We start from the raw sequence: 22,094 nt of genomic DNA on the forward strand, positions 1-22,094 counted from the left end.
TATAAAATAAATAATTGTAATAGAAAAATGTGTCAACATACATCGATAAATGTTTAAAAAAAGCTCGACATTTAAGAAAGCTTTTATTATATTTTATTTATTTTTATAATATTATTTTTATGAATATTATATCATACTTCTATACTTATACTTCAATTTATACTTGTGATAAAACATTAAATTTTTAGCAATAGTCATTTAAATATTTCTAAGTATTTTAATTGAAGTCTTTCTGATTCACTCTACACATATATACATGGCTACCTGCGTCATGAAAACACTGATTCTAATATTTGTAATTGGACATACATAATCCATATACACATAATTATTTTATTACAATATTGTTTAGTTTAGATTGTAATATATCATCATGTATACACACGCGTTGATTGAAATTTTGGTATTAGTTTGAATTAAGAAATAGCAAACTTCAAACACTATTGTTGCATACAATTATATTAAGTATATCTAATTATGATGACAATCTTTCAAGAAACTTATTATGAAATTTCACAATTTTTATTATTTAAAATACTTTTCACAAAGAAAACCCTTAAAATACATTATTATTCTTTTAAAATACTTTAAACTTATCTAAGCATCCTATTCAATTAAAAATTAATTGCTAGTAGTAGTATTATAATTATTTATTTAATTCATTTTTGTTAGTTAAAATTTGGAAATAATAAAATATTTGTTAGAATTTCTTTAATATATAGAGAATTCGAAAAACATAACCAAGCAAATGTTCCTATTTTTATATCACTAAAATAGAATTAAAAGTATTGATAATAATATACATTTAAATTTGTAAAAACACGAAACTTAATTCCCCAATGACCAGTGACTGGAATAGACATTGGCTGTCTGTTGCATTGCTTCGTTATATTCATATATAAAATACAATCTCTATAACACAAATAATGAAATAATAAGATATATATATGCCAGATACCATATATATCTAAAAATTGAAATTATTAAAATACTATTTTTAAGTTTTTATCATATCAATTAAATTATTGTACAAAAGTATAATTTTGTCCTAAAAAAAACTTTTTGGGTATAATGTTATATACTGTATAGAGTTGTGTTCATTTTTGAATAAATTTGTAAACATTTAATTTTATTTTTTAATCATTTTAGTATTTATAAGTACAATTTTATATCTTGAATTATTATATTTCATGTACATAATCGAGCTGTTTAGATACAATTTTAATTCTAATTGTATATGCATGTATAGTTAATTAAAGAAAAAGCAAGTTTAAAAGATAGTATCATATTTACCATTACTATTAACCTCAACTATTAATAAAAAGATTTCAATAAACGAAGATCTATCACTTAACAAAACAAAAACAGAGTTTCGCAGAAGTTTTCATAAATCACTGCTTGGTCGTAAATTCTTTCTAAAGCAAATTAAATCGCATTTTTTTTACTAAGCTTGCATACTAAGCAATGATGTAGAATCAAATAGTACATCATCTGTCAAGCTTAAATGCTTACATTTATCGAGATTATTGTATCGAAGAAGAATGCATACACACAAGTTTATATCTATTAGCATATCACGCACGAATAGAGTCAAAAGACTCATACAAATGATTTACTGTTTGTGACTGCCTACCAGTAATTCGAGTAAATTACATCCTACAAAGCATGAACGTATCTTGTACTATCATTAGCTCACTGACTATGTTCTATTTTATATACACCTCTTTTATATTATTTTTTATTTTATTTGTCTTCGTATTACTTATTACTTGTGTTTATGAACTATATAAAGTAGTCTTTTTTATTTTCATAACTTTATTTTCTTAAGATATATACTTATTTTAATAAAACTAATTTTATTTCAAATAATATGTTCGTGACTAAGATTCAAAAAATGCCATTTATTGTGATTTAAAATTATTAAATCAATATCCTAATAGATATCATATCTTATCTATTTCATACATTGTCAATATATTTTTATAGTGACAAATTGGATAAAACATTGTATGTATTTCCTAATCTTCATTTTATATACAAATTGAATAATAATTTATTAGAGATTACAATATACTCAAGATATTTATCAGAAAGCAGATATCGCGCCATGAAGTTCATCTGTTCTATGGACATACGTTTCTGCAGCATGGATGATGCGCACTTTATGAATGGTGTGGAGAATGAAAATAAAAAGTAGTGTAAGTGTCACGTAAATAAATGCCACGTGTATATAGATCCCGTTATTTTATCGGCATGCTCGAGTTTGTTTCTTGTTTAGAAGAAAAATAGAAAAAGAAAAAAAATTATACTGTAGCTAAGTGTGTGAAACAGAGAGAGAGAGAGAGAGAGACATACAGGCAGTCAGACAGATAGACAGATAGACAGACAGAAAAAAGTAGATACATAGGTAGATAGATAGATAGATAGATAGATAGAGAAATAAGACAGAAGAAATTGAAGAAAAAGATGGTATAGGTAAGCAAAAGAGAAGATAATCATTTAGCAGCTTTCATTCATATAGCAAATAATAGTTTATTACATACTTTTGTTTTAAATCGATTTATAATTATTCTTCATTCTTGAAAGTTACTTTTAATTTGATACAATATTTCAATTTCTGTATTTTTTTTAAACTTGAAATAATATTTTCAATTAGGACTAAAGATTTGATCATTTGAATTGTATGTGTTCTTTTCAAATACGTGTACGTAGTAAATAATTAAACAGTGCTAACTAATAGTAACACAATACATCGAAATAGTTATTTATTCTATTAAACAGACGGGAAGTATAGATATTTTAAACGTTATTAATAAGTACCATACATTTTAAATTGAAATACAGAAAGCATTTTATATTAATTTTATTATTTAAACATTATATTAAATAAAATATATTATATAAAAATAAAAAAAGGAAAATGACTCAAGTAAAATGTTGTGGTAAATAAAAAATTAATAAATTGTTTTTGAAATAAAAAAAGGTTCAAAAATAATTAAATTCACAAGTACATTAAATTGTATAAAAATTAATTATAGAATTACTTTTCAGTTATTTTAAAATTTATTTTTTCTGTTATTTTGTACATTATTTGATACTAACTTGTTCTTAAAAAAATAAAGTTATATTCCCATATATACATTTTTTACCCTATTTGGGTAAAAGTTTTTATTAACTAGAATCAGAAAATTGCAATTTCACGAAAGAATAAAAAGTAAAAGAAATGAAATATATATATATATATATATATATATATATAAAGAGAGAGAGAGAGTGAGAGAGAGAGAGAGAGAGAGAGAGAGAGAGAGAGAGAGAGAGAGATTGAAGGAGATAAATTTAGGAAAATGAAATACATTAATTCCATCAGAAATTATTTAATGGATATTTAGTTAAAACGGTTTTTTTTATTTATATTATGTATATTATAAAAATAATTAATACTGTGAGTTAATATTAGACAGATATATGTGTAATATAACAAATTTCCAACATTTTTTAGTATTTATACCTATTTCATTGTTCTGATTTGGTTTATTTAATTACCGATTTCATAAATGTCTCTGATGTATATTTTTTTGAATCGTTAAACTTATATAACCAACGAAATTATGAAATATAGTTATTAAAATATTTCTATAGCTATTCAAATATTTCTAAAGAAATTAGAGATTATTTTAAGCATATTATTTAATATAAAATATAAAATAAAAACATCTAAGGCTTTTTAAAATTTCATAGAAATACTAGATATGCCAACGAATGAGTTAACTCCGAAAACAGAGATAATCAAAACAATAAAAGCAGAAAAAATATAAGAGATAGATTAAAAAATAAATAAATAATTAAATATATATATATATATATATATATATATATATATATATACATAGGGGAAAGGGGAAGAAGAGAGAGAGAGAGAGAATGTCATTACGTTTATTTACTGTAATCGGAGAAGCTTTATCGCACCAAACACCGGTTATGGCCGTCATAAACCTACCCACAATCGCTTAAGTAAGCGGCCCGACGCAAGGATTTGGCGAGTGCCTAGGATACAATTTTTTTCATAACTCATTTTTCTTTCACTTTTTTCTTTCGTAGCGATTTTCTCCTACTTCGGAAAATCTAATTTATGTCCCTCGTGCACTTATTCTGTGCTTTGCTATGTATGACCAACTTTTTCTCCCTCTTCATCCTAACACCTGATAACCCGATCCCGGTGATATTTCTTCGTTTGTGTATGCTCTCTCTTACAAATTATTATTTTCTGTGTCGGCTTTTTGCCCGCATACGATAAAGGTGTAGGATATTGCACAAGCTTGCCCAGGCTTTTGTTGTTATTTTTCTTTTCATCTCCCTCTCTCTCTCTCGTTTACATTTTAATTTTTTCAATCCCTCGTTTTTTTCTTACTTCTGATTTATTTAATTTACTTGCAGCGCACTTCTGCTTTTTTCTTTTCATTCATGTAGCTTGTAGGCAGTGGCTGATTGAATTCAGAAGGCCACTATATACATATCTGTACTCATATTTGTCTCAAGTACGGTAAGAAAAGGGGGCGGTGGAAGGTTTTTAAAGACTGATTGCTGTAAAAATGTATATGTTAAAAAAAGACAATATAATTATTATATTATCAATATATATCTATGAGACCGTCTAAAGATATATTGATAATTGATAATCTACTTCAAACCATAATATTAAAAAAAATTTTATAATGTAAATTATTATACATTAAAAATTGAATAATAAGTTCATAATATTTTAAGTTATTGCTAAATTAGTCATAATATTTTTATGCATCTTTAGAAAGATATTTTTACTATATATTATGAACTGCAAACTTAATAATGTACTACTTATAATCAATATTACAATATTTCTCATGCAAATATAAATAAAAATTTATTTTTAGAGATTTATAATTTATAGTTTAAATAATACCCTATAATGATTATAATACATATAAAGAAAAAACGTAAAAATTAAAAATACTTATGTACATACTACAATGTATAATGTTAACTTTTTATCATCTTATACAATAAATCATTAATTACATCATTAATTAGATTAAAATTCGTTTTTGTAATAATGTACAATGACGAAAAGAGGTATGGCAACAGGCGTATGAATAGTGTACACGTGAAGACTTTATATTTAAAAAGTAGCATAGGAGGATGTATCTTAATAGAAAGTTGGATGTGTACAATGCTCAACGTGCTAACTATTAACTCAGAAGCTAAGATTTTGATGGTATACGCAGTTGTTCTGCTGGTTCGTAATCAACCTTTGTCTTTCTACCCAATGGATTGCTTAAACATGGTAGTTAATTTTCGAAAGGATGTCTCAAGAGTTAAGAATACCTGCTTGCATATCAATAAAACGTTACCAAAAATCGAATCTGCGGGTTCAAACTTCAAAATCACTTATACACACGGAAAACAGTGAATTGCTTCTTATCAGTAATCAAAATCGCGTAGTGTTATACTAGCAGATGCAGATATAGAATTAGATTAATGTGAAAGGTATTCTATTCGTTCCAACAGGAATTTAAACTTAATAAACCATGTAATATTAAATTAATTTGATTTTCTATGCAATATTCTTAAAAACCAACATTCCAATGCTTCAAAATTTTTATTTTATTTTTGAATGTATAGAAATAAATGATTAGAATGGAATAAAAATTTGAAATAAATGGAATATAAATGTTAAATAGGATTCTACATGGCAATAAATTAATTTACATATGTATGTAAATATCTAAAATACATCAAATTTATTTTAATATCAATAAAACTCATTAAGTATTTTGTTTATCAATACTTATATGTTTCGATTATATAATATAAATGTAAAATTAAACTTCATATTTTTAACGATTTTCTATTGAAATATAACTTAATATATTGATAAATAAAATATTCTATATACTATAATATATATCTTTAGTTATAATTTTAAGAAAATTCTTTAGTAATATTTAAACAAAAGTAAAGCGATGATTTATATGATTTATATGTGGTTTACACAATGTAACTTTATATAGTGAAGTGATTTATTTAGAGAATAATAACACGTGAAAATTCGTGCATAAAAGCCACTGATTTATAGATACATGAGAATTGAATGACAAATAGATGATAAAACGAAGTTTGAAATATACATGTTGATTCTTTTTAAGTTGCTGAAAGTAAATAATTTTACTCGCTTTCCTCTCAACTTTATATTAAATTACAATATTCATAAATATTTAATCATAAATATAATTTTTTTAAAAGCAGCGCATTCATTAGGAATTGTTAAATTAATATGATTTTAAAAAATTGTAAGTTTAATAAATTACTATTCTATGGAATAAATTTAGTAGACACTAAAAAACTTCCCGACGGCAGTATTTTTTTACGAAACCGAATATATATATATATTTATATAAGTTTTTTCTTCAATAAAATTTAGTAATTGTTAATCTATAAACTCATTAAAATGTTTAAATTATACTTTTATTATAAATTATCCCGTATTTAAGTATAAGGCCTTTGATATAACGTAAATACGATACAAAAATTTCAGAGACCACTTTTTCGAAAATGGTCGATAGTTTAATTTATATTTTTTTTGAATGTGAATAATAATAATGTGTATAAATAATTTACGATTAAATATTCGCGCAAATTCAGAACACTGTATGGAAAACGAAGATTAATGTACACTTAGTGCAACTTTTCACTTGAGCCAACAGTCACAAGACTAACCTGTGTCATTAGCCGATCAGCACCGGTGCCCTCTTCGTCCTTGAACACGATGTCAGTATTGTAGTTCGGTACCAGGTCCCGAAAGCGCTTATCGTTTCTCGATACTCGCCCTTCGCTTAGTCCACTTGCTGGTAGGGTGTTTTCACTGACGTTGGGCACGTGCTGTTTGAAGACGAGGGGAGTAAGCTTGCGCAATATCGGTCGGCGACCCCCACCTCGTCCAGGACCGCAAGTCAGAGTTGGACCGGTAAGTGCGCCCAGGAGGATAGCCGCGAGCAGTGCTCCAGCTCCGCGTTTTCGCACCTCTCCTGGTAGCATCCTCTCGACGCTACGACGACGACGACGAGCGCCCCAGCCTCAGCAATCTACCACCGGCCGAGCTGCATGCTCGCCACCGGCCGAGCATCACCGACAATCCACCAAACACCGGTACCGAGCCCGATATCACTACTCAGCGAACTTTTTGCACTCGCACTTTAACCCCTTTTAGCTCTAAGTTTCGAGCCTTCAACCACGTTTCTACTCTTTGGTTTTCTCAACGGCAACCTCGATACGCCGGCTACGAATCGACGACTGAGACAAGGTCGTCGGCCACGCGAATGCGTCTCGTTCTTGGGGAACGTGGTCGAGTGTTAGATTGACCAGGGGTGGGGAGGGTAAGGGGTGTCGGAGAGAGAAAGACGAATGATGTGCGAAAGCTTTTCCGGAACTGGCGAATACAAAGATGGGCTTTCGGAGTACCGACTCCCCCCTTCCCTGTCATTCAAACTCCAGCTACGGGGGTGGCATAGGGGAGGCTGTGTACGCCATTGGTCGTTGGGCGGATCCTCACTCGGCGTGAGCGTCGACAGGTGCAATCGCAGCGACTGGTGGGGGTCACAGCCGTAGTCAGGGGCAAGCATAACTCGAACCAATCTCTGAGCTCGCCGCCGGCGCGCTTCGTGACCGATTCGCGGCTCTCACTTTCCGCGATTATTGAGTGATTATTCAATATTACTATCGATCCCCTGAAGACTGCCGGCTTTTACACTGTTGATCTTTGAGCGCTTCTTGGATCGTCTATCGGTTCACAACTAACTCTAATCGAATCCTTAAGCACTCCATTTTTCGCTGCCTCGTGGCCTAATCGAGGTCTGTAATTTTAATTTTTTTTTATTTGCAATTAAGATTAAATTAATTTATAAATTTATGACAAATGATTACCTACTTTTTTAATACTTATGTCGTATCGGGTATTAACGTTAATTTGATCATCAATAAATAAAATTTTTTTATTTAAAAATTTTCTTTACATAAATCTTGCTACAATTTCTACGTCTACTGAACATATATATTATGTATTCTATATCATGTACGTTCTTAAAAACAATGGTTCTCAATTCAACCGATAGATTTTATAAAATGTTAACAATTAATATATATTTTATACTTTCGAATTTTTTTCGTGATACATAGTATCATATCATTTTTTAAATTTCTATAATCTATCATCCTAAATAAAAATTCATTATATAAATATATATATATATAATATAATATAATATAATCTTTCTGCAATTATTTTTATGTAAAAGTTAAACAAATAACATATTATTTTATCGTTATTATCATTTAGGCTGATATACTGATGACAACGAATCGTGATGATATGTCTACATTACCTAATAACTCTAAATATCATTCAACAATAACACATATATTTAGAGTTATCTATACCGTATTTTTATTATAATGTTATTATAATAAAAATACGGTATAGATAACTATAAATATCAGCGTTATAAAAATTTTTAGTTTTATTTTGAATATTTAATATATAATACATGCCTAATAAAGTTTACAATATACGAAAAAATTTTTATTAAAACGTAATTTAATAATTAAAATAATAGCAATAAAATTATTTTATAATTTATGATGATTATTTTTTATTTTTATGAACAACTATATTAATTAAATATTAATATAATACATTCATTTAAGAATAATTAAATATTAATGTAACAATTAAGAATAAACGTAACGCAATACAACATAAAATAAAAATAAATAAATAGTAAGTATTAATTATTCAAAATGCGGCTTATAGGATTTCATTAATGCAATAAATAAATTTAGCAATGAGAAAACTGACTGAAGTTTAAGAAATAAAAATTTATCAAGATAAAATATTTACTTAAAAACAAAAAGCTTAAGTACAGCACATTTATTTGAAACGGTATGTGACATATGTACTCAAACCGTGAAATTAAATCGCTTATCCATACTCTAAACTAATAAAAACTAATTAATAATGAATGTATAAATCAAGAGAATGATTTATTATAAGTTATACATTCAACATATATGATACATAAGTGTTAAATACTTTATAAACATTTTTTCAATTGGATCATAAAAATCAAAGTAATAATATCGTGAATAAAATTATGTAGTATAATTTATGATTTGAATAAAATCAACAAAATAAATGTAAATATATTATAATAGGTTTGTTCTTATAAATTGCTTTATTTTTGTTGCGATTCATAAATTAACGTGCCTTTACATGGTGCATGATTATACATCATAGGTCTATGTATAATTACTGATAAGTATCATGAAAATAAATGGTTTTTTTATTTCTACAAGTTTAATGTGCAATGAAATGCAAAAAACTGCAGGATAAAGAAAAAATAACAATCAAAGACTGGTTGACGAGCAATTTCATTATTATAAAATTAAGTAAATATATGTAATAAACATTTGTGTTACAAATTTTGATATATAATACATGTATATACTAATGCAAAGACAATAATAATTCGAGTATTAACTGCATAAATTCTTACGTATGGCAGTTCATTTTATTGAATTAATTAGTCATTACCAGTATAATTGTAGTGATGAATAATATACATAATATTTCAATTATATACAGAATATGAAATTGATGATAATTTTCAGAAAATAATTATTATTTTTTGTATTCTAACTACATATAAGTTTGTTAAAATTGGATATAATTTAAAATTAAAAAACAGCAATTTGTACACAAAATTAACCTAAGTGCTTAAATATTTTATTTTAATTTTTAAATATAAATAAAGTTTAATTTATAGGATTTTAAATCATGATTTAATTTTGAAAATAAAACAAAAATTAATTATAACAAAAAAGTCAATTTTATTAGTTTTCTGTTCTTTGTGAACAGTGTATATTTACCTAAATTCAGAAAAATAATATATTAAATCATTACGTATAATTGAATTTATATAGTTATTTTAACAAAATAAATTCTAATAATAAAAAATATTATTTTATATTATATTTAATGATTTTTACAAAATAAAAATGTATTGTAATTATATAACATAAACCAAAATCGAATTATGAATTATAAATGCATTTAAATGCTTCAGAGTATGATTTATTAGTTAATTTTTAATGCACGTGCACATACAAAAAATATATTTAATGTATTTATTCAATATTTATAACTTAAAATTAATAGTAGTTATATTGATAATTAACTTTTAGACTCCCTATAAAATAAAATATATTTTATTTCAAGACAAAAACATAATATATAAATAATCAAACATCTTTTGGCAACCGAATCGAGGCACACACTTATTTGAGAATACAACTTCTGCCATTGAAATGATATATGATTCTATACTGCAGTTATGTTCATTTACTAACGGATAGCCGACAAAGAAAAGGCGATCAATGCTACTTCTGGCTATATTCAAAAGTGCTTACAGTTCGGGTTGTCCCAGCTAAATGCATGCATATGAACAATTTCTGTAGATATATATAAAAAAATCTATTAAATTTTAAATATCTTATAACCAAATATTTCTTATTTACATATTATGATTTAACATTTTTTTTTGTTAATTAATTGATAGATTGGTTGATCAATACTCTCACATCGAATATCTATAATATAAAATCAAAATCATTATTTATATTAATTAAAATTTACATATTCTTTACTATACATGGTCTTTAAAATTTTTACTTTTTTTATTATTTCTCACAATGTTTTTCGTTGCGTTTTTCAAATTTAAATAAATTGTGTAGATCATAAGATTACGATATTTTATATTATTGATTTCAAATGAAAATTTCCTCGGTATGTTAATAATTATGTAGAATTAAAATATTTTTTGTATTTATATTGTTTTGTATTGTTTTGTAAACTTGTAATTAAAAACAAATATTTTAATTTTTTTAATTAAAACATCATTTTACTGACTTAACTCAAATATTACAATTAGTAATTTATTAAATTTTTATTTCTGACGAATCTTATTTACTTAATTTTATCATTTTTGCTTGAAAGGAATATCATTTTATAATTTTAAACAATGCGTATCTTACTGATTTATTATTTCATTTAAATATATAACAGATTTATGAGATTTTAAATGCGGTTTTTTATAAGTATATTAATAAATATATTAATACATACCAATATATTCACATAGATTGTTTTGGGCATATTAGTCAGTCAACGTCAAATAATAAACGTTCCTAGAAAATGTGTGTCAATTATGCATTATCATGTGAAAACTCAATAATGACATCGACGATCAGAGCGTCAACCATAATAATATAAAGAAAATTATCAAAATTAAAAGTATAATGCGAAAATCAATGTTTTAAAGTTTTAAAGTTTAAAGTTTGTGTTTATTTGTATAAATACAGTTTGCTATAATTAGATTCATGTTTTAAATTTTAATCTGAACCAATTTTTTTTATTTCGGATTTTCTTATTTAATAGGTTACACTTATAGGTAATTTTTTGTTTAATTTTTTTTCTGGACATTTATTAAAAGTGAGTAATTCATAACTTTTTATAATCTGATTGATTTTCTTGTTGATAATTTTTTAGTTGGATTATTTTAAATAAATCAGTTATTACTATGAAAATTATTTAAATTATATAATATGTATTGTATAAGAATAGTATTTAATAAGAAATAGTATTTAATTTGTAACTCTTACATTTTATTTTACAATACTTCTTTAATAACTTCACGAAGGCTTAAGTTTGTTGTTCTGCAAGTAGATATTTATAAATATTTTTACATATTAACAAGAAGTGAAATATATTCGTAATATATTCATTCGTTTCTATTTTGTTTTAATACATTTTTTGTTTTGTAAAAAATATATGACGAATAATAAAATAAAATTCCTTTCGAATAGACAGAACAAAGTTTACAGACAAAGAGCGTAACTGAATCAATAATACGTAGATATATTTCAATTTGGAAAAACAAAATATTAATATTATTTGTTTTATTTTTACCTAATTAACTAACTTTTGAATATTTTTATTGAAGATTTCTATTTCATATAACTTTGTTAAATTTTTAATAAACTTTGATGTATTCATTTGTTTGATTTCAAAATTCCAAAGATATTTTATAATCATATGATTTAAATGATTTTCTAATGTTTCGTTTGTTAATAAGTGCCCCAAAAACTGCTCTAAAGTATTAAATAATATTAATTTATAAAATACGACTTTTTTACAATAATTAATAACTGTGTTATTTATTATAAATTGTTTTGTTATAATAATTATTAATTATATTTAATTATAATAGTTTTTAATTATATCTGTCATATCGATGGAAGTAAATCAATTTCCATATAAACACTTATTTATTTACAATTTTTTTGTAAAATAATATTTAAAATAATTAAAAATTCGTGGAAAAGATGAAATTGTATTAATTGTATCAATATTATTGTTCAATTCTAGATTAATTTATTTTTAATAGAATTACTAAGAGTATTTTTTATTATTTTTAAAATAAAAATTAATTAATTTCCTATATATCTGTATAATAAGTTTCACGAAGTTTTAAATGTTTATCACTAATTAAATAATGACAATTTAAATATTAATTTAATTTTACTTGAAATCGCTCTACACATATAATTTAAATTAATCTTTAAATATATAATTTTTGTAATACTTATTTTTAATTATACTAGAATATGTAATGAATAGTCCCTCAATAGCATGAATTTTAATTAAAAAATTATAGTTTTTAATAATAATATTAAGTTCTAGAAAAGTCCTCGTGATTCATATTTACTTATGTATTTCAATTCTGGATAATTACTTGATTATGGTTTTTGCATATTTGAATTAATATTATTTTTTGATAATTTATAATTTATATATAATTTTATATATTTAAGAAAAACAACATATATTCGGTTGAAGTTTCAGATTACATTTAATTATTCTAAATTTTGTATCAGACGTATTTAGTATTCATATGCTATATTTAATCAAATCAAGAAGGTAAATCGTAGATTCTAAATTTTAGAAATATTCTCTATTATATAATATATAAGCAATGTTCTTCTAGTCAATTGCAACATGAAATTTCTCTACTTAATAAATCAAATTCTTTTTTAATTGTTCAAAACTAAAAATTCACGTGAATTTAAAATGTTTATGATACTGATATTGAACATTTTATAAATGTGCTTTTTATTTTATATCCTTTACAATATAAAAAGGGATTCTCAATTTTTAAGAATATTTGTTCTAAATCTTCCTACAAAAGAAATTGAATTAATTAATTTAATTTTCTTGACCTCTATAGATGTTTTATTTTTACTATATCATAATAATTGATAATTATGTTTTAAATCACTCTTAAAAACATTTAATACTATAGATTTGTTATTTTTTATATATACCGTAGCTAATAGAAGGTGATTTACACTACTACTAGATAATTTAATTAAAGAATTTTCAATTCTGTTATTGGTAAGTTTTAGTGTTAACATACACACATGCATGATGATAGTGTGAATTTTCCTTAATTATACGAATGTTTGCAAGAATACTTATTAAGTAAATACATTTTTAATTCTTATCGATTTATATTATTTCTATTTAGAATGAATATATAAAATATTATGAATTTTTAAATTTTTATTTAATTTTTCAAAAGTTTCAAAAGATATACGAAGCATTTACGTGATAGATCCTTTTTCATAGTCAATGAAATGTTGTATTATTCTTTTGCAAGAAATAGCATATGTTAAGATTTTTTAGTTACCATTCTTTTTCTAGACATTACTAAAATAAAGATTTTAATCCGTTGTGATTTAAAAATAGTATTTAGATAAAGAAAACACATCTTTTTATTGCATTTAGTACAGTAAAATCTCAGTTTCAAGCTTTTTTTTTATTCAGTATGAATTTAATTCTATTTTATTATACATTTCATCAATCTTCTTTTTTTTTTTTGTAAAATTTTCCTATTTTAATTTGTAAGTTAATTTTACGAAAGGTGCGAGATAAAATATTTTTGCAGTAATAGATTACCTTCTTGATTAATCTCGTAATTTTCCGTCAAGTATTCCATCAATAATATAATTGATGATTACAAATTTTTTATTGAAATTTTATTTTCTAATATCATTTTACCATGAATGTAATAAATAAATAATATACCAATTTTCAATTTAATAATTTTGAATTCACGTCTTTGTATCAACTGTTTAGACTAATCCTCTAATTTTATTAATTTCTGTTAGAAGTTATTAAAGATCCTTCAGTGTTCTCATTTTGAATATATCTAATTAATGCATTGTTTCGACTTTGATATTAAAGATATTTTTGATAAATTTCTAAGCTAAAAGTTTATTTAATTAAAATAACTTATTTTTTCTCAAATTTTTATCAATATAAAAAGTGTAGAAAAATTACATTTTAAAATCCATTTAATATTAATATCCTTTTAAAATGAATGAATTTATTTAATTGACTGATGGATTGTAAGAACTGATTTCAGTACATTTTACGTTTACATAATTCTAGTTCTCCATTTATTATAGGACATATTTTCGAATATATTTACTTTCTATGTATAATTGGTAATTAAAATATTTATTATTATTTTCACAAAATTTCATAGCTAAATTTACATAATATTCAATTGAGCCTTTGTTTCTATCAATAGTGAATTTGTTACACGTTACAACACCTTCACTTAAAAAATGCTTATTTTTAAAATTTTAATTAAAAAAAATACTAATTCTAAAAAAATACCAATAAAAAAATAATTTGTTGCAACTTTACAAAACTCATTTTATATATTAATTTTTTTCAGAGGTTGAAAGCTCTGATTGTAGAAATAGGAAATCTTATAAATTGTATGTACTATTATTCAAAGGATTGATTTGACAATGTTTTTTTATGTTAGATTTTATTTTATAATATAATGTAAATATTGATTATAAAATTAAGATTCAAATAAAATGAAATCTCACTTTTATTTCTAATAAGATTTAAAATAAAATCAATTTTAAAGACGAAAATATAGTTTTTTATTTTGTGTTAAGTTGTTTAAAAAATATTTTGATATGAAATCTACGTATAAAAGTTTAAATAATGATGAAATACAAACATTTTATATTTAATCCTAAAAAGTCCTATATTTACACAATCTTTAAATATAAATTTTGAATAATCATTTTTATGACCTATTTTTAAAACGGATAAATTTGTATAAAAACAATATGCAAAATTTATGCAATTTTAATAATGTTAATATAAATGTAACAATAAATATTTATCTGCCACATAATAAAAGTCTAAACAATAATAGCCATATTAATAATCTTATTAATAATTTTATATAAATAATAATTTATAATAATAAATTTTAAATAATAATGTAACATTAATAATCCTATTAAAAAAGTATTTATATTTTGGATTTTTGTTTATTTTGTAATTGTTTTTTTAACAAATTCGAATAATTGGCTTCGCCAAATTATGTGGTAAACTGATGACATAATTATTTTATTTTAAGAATTAAGAACATTTTGTGTAAATATTAAGTGCTGTATTTGAGATATAAATGAAAAGCATTAAAAGTTTTATTAAAATAAATGATATTTAATCTTTTATGTCGTTAATTTCTTATATTGTTTTAAAAAGGTTTATTAATGATATATATATTGCTATTTTATGATTAACTCTTTTTTTTAATGCTGCAGAATTGTTTAGCTACGAATTACTGAGATATTTGAATCTTTACATTTAAATTAAATTAAAATATTTGTAGTTAATTATCGTTAATATATTTAATCTTTAAATAGATACAAAATATTTAATAAAATCAAATACAATAAAACTAATTGACGAAAATATTGAATAATTTTTCTAAAGAAAATTGTACATAGAATAAATTACAAGAATTACGTGGGAATAATTTTTATTATTATTGTAAAGACGATGATAATTTTGGCATGTTTTCATTTGACGACACTTTTAATTTTATTTAATTTATTTTACAAAATCTCTCGTCTAGGTAATAAATTATATATAAATTGATAATATTTAATTTGAATGTCTTTACGATCTTATAAAAATCAATATCGAAATATTGTACATATATCTGATTCAATGTTATATTGATACATCTTAATTGCCATTAATAATATATTTCATCAATAACTCTAAGTAGTTCTGTGATATTTACACAATTATATCGGCTCTTTCAACTGTTTGGAAATAAATTTCTATATTTATTTTATTATTAAATAATTATATACTGTATAAAGTGTTCACTCAAATAGTTATATCTTATTTTCTGTTGATTTTTAGATTACACTTATAAGAAAAATTGTAGAAATACTATTCAGATGTGACATGAATTAGATCTATTTAAATAGATCGATGAAAAAAAAACATCAACGAAAAACTTATTTGATTAGTTTCATAGAAGAATATTCTTTCAATGTGCCTCATTTTAAAAATTTTATATATTTTTTATTTTTGACAATAAATACAACTTTTATGTTTTGCAAAATTATTGAATATAATTATATACCGTTGTTATGCTTACTATAAACTACTTATAGACAATTGATTAAAGTTCTTTACATTACCATATTATGCAATTTGTATTCCACAGTTTTTTATATAATAGTATAATATTGAGAACACTAATTTTTTATAATAATGCTTGTTCAGGGTATCGAGTTTATTATTGATGTAGTGTATTAAAATTGCACATTGCATGTGGATCAATAATTAATTTTTATAAAAAGTCTAATCGTCCTTTATTGAATTTTTTAAATCATATAACTATCGTTAATGTTTCTACAGTCAATACTCTCCTGTATTGAATTGTATAAATTTGTTTCGTTGATTTTTATATAAAAATTTATTTATACTTACATTAAACTATGCTTAATTGTTTTTTTGTTTTCATTGAATTTTGCATTTTTTTTATCGAACTATATACAAAATGTATAATTTGTTAAGATTTTGTTTGTTTGCATTTTAAACACGTGGCTGTTATTATAAGAATAACTATTTATTTCAAACACGATTAAGCTAAATTTATTAATGTTTAAAGAATAATAATATATAAATATTTAATGATATTTAACGATTTCTTATAATTATGTTCAAATTTTTAGAAAATTTCTTTTTCAGGATTTCCTTAGTACTTATAGTATGTATGATAATAAATTCATGTAAGAAAAATATTTTGTAAGGAAAACATATATGTATACAAATAATAAAATATACAAAGCGTTTTTTATTTAAATACATCTAATAAGTATTTAATGTTGAGGTATCATGAAAATGTATGAAATTTATTTTCACAAATTGCGTTTTTCAGTTTTGAATGCAAATTATTTAATTTTTTTTTAAATAGGGCAGCACTACATATAAAGAAGAAGTCCTATGAAATGTAAACGTGAACGTATATTTTTATTTACTTATACAGTCAATATATAACAATGTACAATATATAGCAATATATAAAATTAGCGTAATGCACAGCTGATATGAGATACATATAACTTTTGCGTTAAGTAAGTCCGAAAGAAAGAAGAGAAAGCTTTGACCAGGCATAATGAACGGAGCAAATATTTATCATTGGTCACGTAATTTAAGGTACGTTTAGCAAACGAAAGAGAGCGCGAAAGAAAACAAATAAAAGAAGATCTAGAGAAGGAAAGAATGAAAAGAAAGAGAGGGAGGGGAGACATAGTTGAAGGGGACTAGTCTTCTTGGTCACTTCAGAACGCAGCCAATACCTCGTGAAAAAGTAAGAAGGATAGAACGTTGCCATCATGGCATGCGTTTCTCTGTGTGCAAGGAGAGTAAAAGAGAGAAAGTCGCTCAAAGGGACCGCCTCGAAGCCCACAGGGCTCGCAGTAAGAAGGCAGAAATGCCAACAATAGCAGCAGAATTTATATACCTGGGGTGAGAGAGTCTGAGAGCCAGTCTCGCGAGAGAAGGAAAGAGAACGTGAAAGAGAATGAAAGAGTGAGAGAGGATCGAAAGAGAAAGAAAATACAACCGCGGGAACGGGACCGGGAACGGAATCGGAAATCGGAATCGAGAGCGTCTGGCCTTTCTATCTATCTTACTATTAGAGAACGGTATTACAAGTGTATAATCTTTGACGTTGGTCATTTTTAACATTGTATTTAAGTTAATCATTTTCATCGTCATTATTATAGTTTTCTTATCAAAAGAAGAAATAGTTTAAAAAGAACAATATGTGATTAATTTTTTGTATTTCTTCAATGTTAATTCTACTTTTTCTTGAATTTTGATTTTTACTTTATAACCACACACTAAGAATTGACAGATTTTTTAAATCTTAAAACGGAAATGCACTAAATGACGAAATAATAAAGCATAAATAGACTTATTTTTCTTTTAAGTAAGTACAATGCTCCTCATTTGGTATTTCAAATTTTTTAACAACCTCAAATACAGTACGCTTTATTAAGATAATATATATATATATATATATTACATTACTTAACTAATAAATATATTAGTAATTATTTTTTATATAATATAAGAAAATAAAAAAATAAATAAAATGCATAATTTTACAAAAGAAATTAAATTTTATGTAATTTTATATAAAATAATAAGGTTTAGTTTATATATATTAGCATTTTTTATGAAAAATTAAAAATTTATTATTATTTATAATAAAATTTATAAGTAATAAATTTTCGATTAATCGCTATAACATAGAATTTTTATTTTATAATCAATTTAATTTCATTTTAAATCAGAAACAGTTTTGAATCATAAATTTCTTAAATATAAATTTGGTACCATAGTAAAATTAATTTTGATTTAAATTTGCTGGAGTAATAACACCTTTTTATTAATTTAAATAATAAATTATGTATATGAAGTGAAAGTGCACAGTTTTCACGAACAGAATAAAATATAATCATATTCTAATATAAAATATTTTATTTTTTATGTAGAAAAATTAATTTCTTAAAGTATTAATGAAACAAAATATTCTCATTTATAAATATTATGTTTTTATACTATAATAGTAATATACATCGACTAAAATATATACATAAAATTTTGTTTAAAAAAGCAGACTAATAATTAATTATTAAAAAAACACTTTAAAAGAAAAATTGAGAGATTGTAGATCTGTTTCTTGACTAAGATTAATCCTATAAAAGTAAGAGCATACTGAAATCTCTTGCTTTAATTTAACATATTACATCATCTACTACTTTAAAGAGTAAAATAAATTGTTAAAATAATATAAACAATATATAATAAATGTAATATAAAATAAATATGAAATTATTAAGAAAGTATGTAATAATGCACTAATTGGTTTCATCTTTTTATATGTAAATTAAGAGCTGATTAAGTATAGAGACAAATCGTATTATAACTATAAAAGAATCTTGAAATCTTTGTTTTAAAAAATAAAAAAATGAGAAAACATGTATGAAGATAGTATACATATAGTGGAGGTCCATATAAGATCCACCAGTTAAACGTCAAATTTATGTATAAAAATTTATGTATATTAGGCAACGATTATGACACTATGATGAAAAAGTGTATGTATATTTGTATAGATATAAATATGCACGCATTAAAATGTGTAGATGAGGGAGAAGTCAGTGGTAGCGCACATGCGGGGTGAAAGAGGCGTCGACGCGTCGAGATGCGCGGCAAGGAATGCGGAGGTTCATTCGTGCTTGAATATATATATATATATATATATATATATATATATATATATATATATATATTGTGTGTGTGAGAGAGAGAGAGAGAGAGAGAGAGAGAGAGAGAGAGAGAGAGAGAGTGGGATATATTTCATACGGAAAATTGTGAGCGGGTATATATTGTGTATGAGAGAGAGAGAGAATGAGAGAGTGAGTGAGAGTTGGAGAGGGGGAAGGTGGAATGAAAGAATGAGAGAGAGAGACAGAGAGAGAAAGAGAGTTGGAGAAGAGCTGCTACCTCTCATGGTTGAGCTAGAATTTTTCCAGTCTCTTAAATGACACCGCAAGCGAGCAGTTCGATGTAAGAATATGAGGAACCTCTGGGTGCATGCTCGCGCGAGAGTAAGAGAAAGAAAACTAATGGTAGAGTAAAAGAGAGGGAGTACGGGAGAATGAGAAGGAAGATGGCTCGTTGGGAGAGAAGACCATCCATCACGCAAAGCTCAAAGGACGACTGGCGATATAAAGGCGGCGCGCGGCCTCGTGCAGGATACCAAACTACAGCCAAATATTGTGAAAGGTCTAGAAAAGGTAGAGAAATATAAAATAAATTTGCTCGGTAAAAGTGCGAGAAAGAAAGAGTGAGAGAGATAAATAGAAACCCATGTCTCTACAAAAATCGACGCGTTCTACGTCGAACCCTCTTTGTGAAGATGCGTTATATAGTGCCGAAACTTGCGTGTACGTGCCGTAGAAGTGGGCCTCTTTAACCACTGAGCGGCTCTTTGAACCCTCTACCTTTTCTCTCTTCACTCACTCGCATACATGGTCTCTCTTCCTCATTCTCTTCTTCTTTCTGATTTTGTACTTATTACAGCCAAATACTTATTTTTAGATATTAAAAGCTACGAGGTAAAAGTCGATTTTCATTAACATTATTATTCTGTTTTTGCATTGTTTCTAAACATGATAAAGTTATAATTTTATATAAATATTACACAATTTTTATTGCATTTTTATTAGAAGTATCTAAAAGACTTTAAACATTTGATATTTTCAAGTTATTTATTTTATTTGAAATATATTTGAAATAACTATTTTTGCCTTCTAAGAAATTGTATATTATCTATTTCTATTTTGGAAAAGTTATATTTTTATTAATTTTACATAAATTTTATTTATAGAAATAATAAAACTTCACGCCTAATTTGTATTTAACGAAAAATAATATATTATCAAAAAAATGTATAAATAATAATATATAATAACCAATATAATAGATTTAAAGGTCATTTTGTATAAAAAAGTAATTATTTAACAAAAATATGACTTTTTATTTTTCTTGTCCGGTATGATCGACATAAATTATTATATGAAAATATGGAAAAAATATGTTTATTTTTATTACTCTGTTGTAGTTTAGTGTATTGGTTGTAGCACTACTACTTAACAATATTAAGTTACAAGTACCAATGAAATTACAGAGAGATGTCACTATATACATTTTCTTATGCCTTCAATAAAAATAAAGCAGAAAAAATATATATTCTATTATTTTATCTATATAACTTAAGAAATAATACTTTAATGAAAATCATAATAGAAACGTGATAATGTTCTTTAAAATTATTTAAAGAAAATTCGTTTGTACTGTCACATTTTAGATTATTTTAATGTGTACATATCTTGAATGTCAAGATTCTGATAAACTATCAATTAACCATCTATCTAATTGAATTTGTGAATTTTACGTTACGCATACGCAAGACGTAATCAAATTCAAGAGTTCTTGAAACAGGGAGTAGCAAAAAAGTACAATAAAGATACTTTTATAGGGGTGAGCCGTACTGTATATATTGCAGCTATTCGAGAAATTCTATTAATGAAGAATTAAGCTACAACAATCATATATAAACGGCGAAAGGATAAGAATGAAAGTTACAAAAGAAAACCGAAAAAGAAAAAAGAGAAAAGTTACAAAAGTAATAAAAAGAGATTGCGAGAGAATACTCGAATGAAAGTGTTAGCGCAAAAAATTAATAATAGACGAGAGCAAAGCTAAATATAAATAAACATAAATTAAATAGAAGAGGTATAAAAAGTTAGCACATAATTCTTTTATATTTAATATTGATGAAGAAAGTATGAGATAAATATGAAGAGAAGCTTCAAGATGAATGATTATCAAGTCGTAAGCTAGCAAGTAATTACAATTAAAACATATATGAACCAAAAAGTTGAAGAGTATAAAAAATTATAAAAAATGTTATTCGCAAAAGGTAAAAAGATAATGAGTAAACTTAGAAAACCAACATCTCCAAAAAGAAATAATT

At 24.6% G+C, this 22,094-nt stretch overlaps 1 protein-coding gene across 1 annotated transcript in view; it reads right to left on the bottom strand.

The window, feature by feature from the left end:
- The window catches only part of hh (hedgehog signaling protein), a 38,203-nt gene extending 30,795 nt beyond the window's left edge, over positions 1 to 7,408 (bottom strand). The window contains exon 1 of the mRNA XM_011507120.1: positions 6,754 to 7,408. Within this exon, the coding sequence (XP_011505422.1) occupies positions 6,754 to 7,071 (318 nt within the window). The 5' untranslated portion in view covers positions 7,072 to 7,408. The remainder of the gene's footprint in view (positions 1 to 6,753) is intronic.
- Positions 7,409 to 22,094: the final 14,686 nt, after the last annotated feature.

Source organism: Ceratosolen solmsi, unplaced genomic scaffold, assembly GCF_000503995.2.
Source record: "Ceratosolen solmsi marchali unplaced genomic scaffold, CerSol_1.0 scaffold6, whole genome shotgun sequence".
Classification (NCBI taxonomy): domain Eukaryota; kingdom Metazoa; phylum Arthropoda; class Insecta; order Hymenoptera; family Agaonidae; genus Ceratosolen; species Ceratosolen solmsi.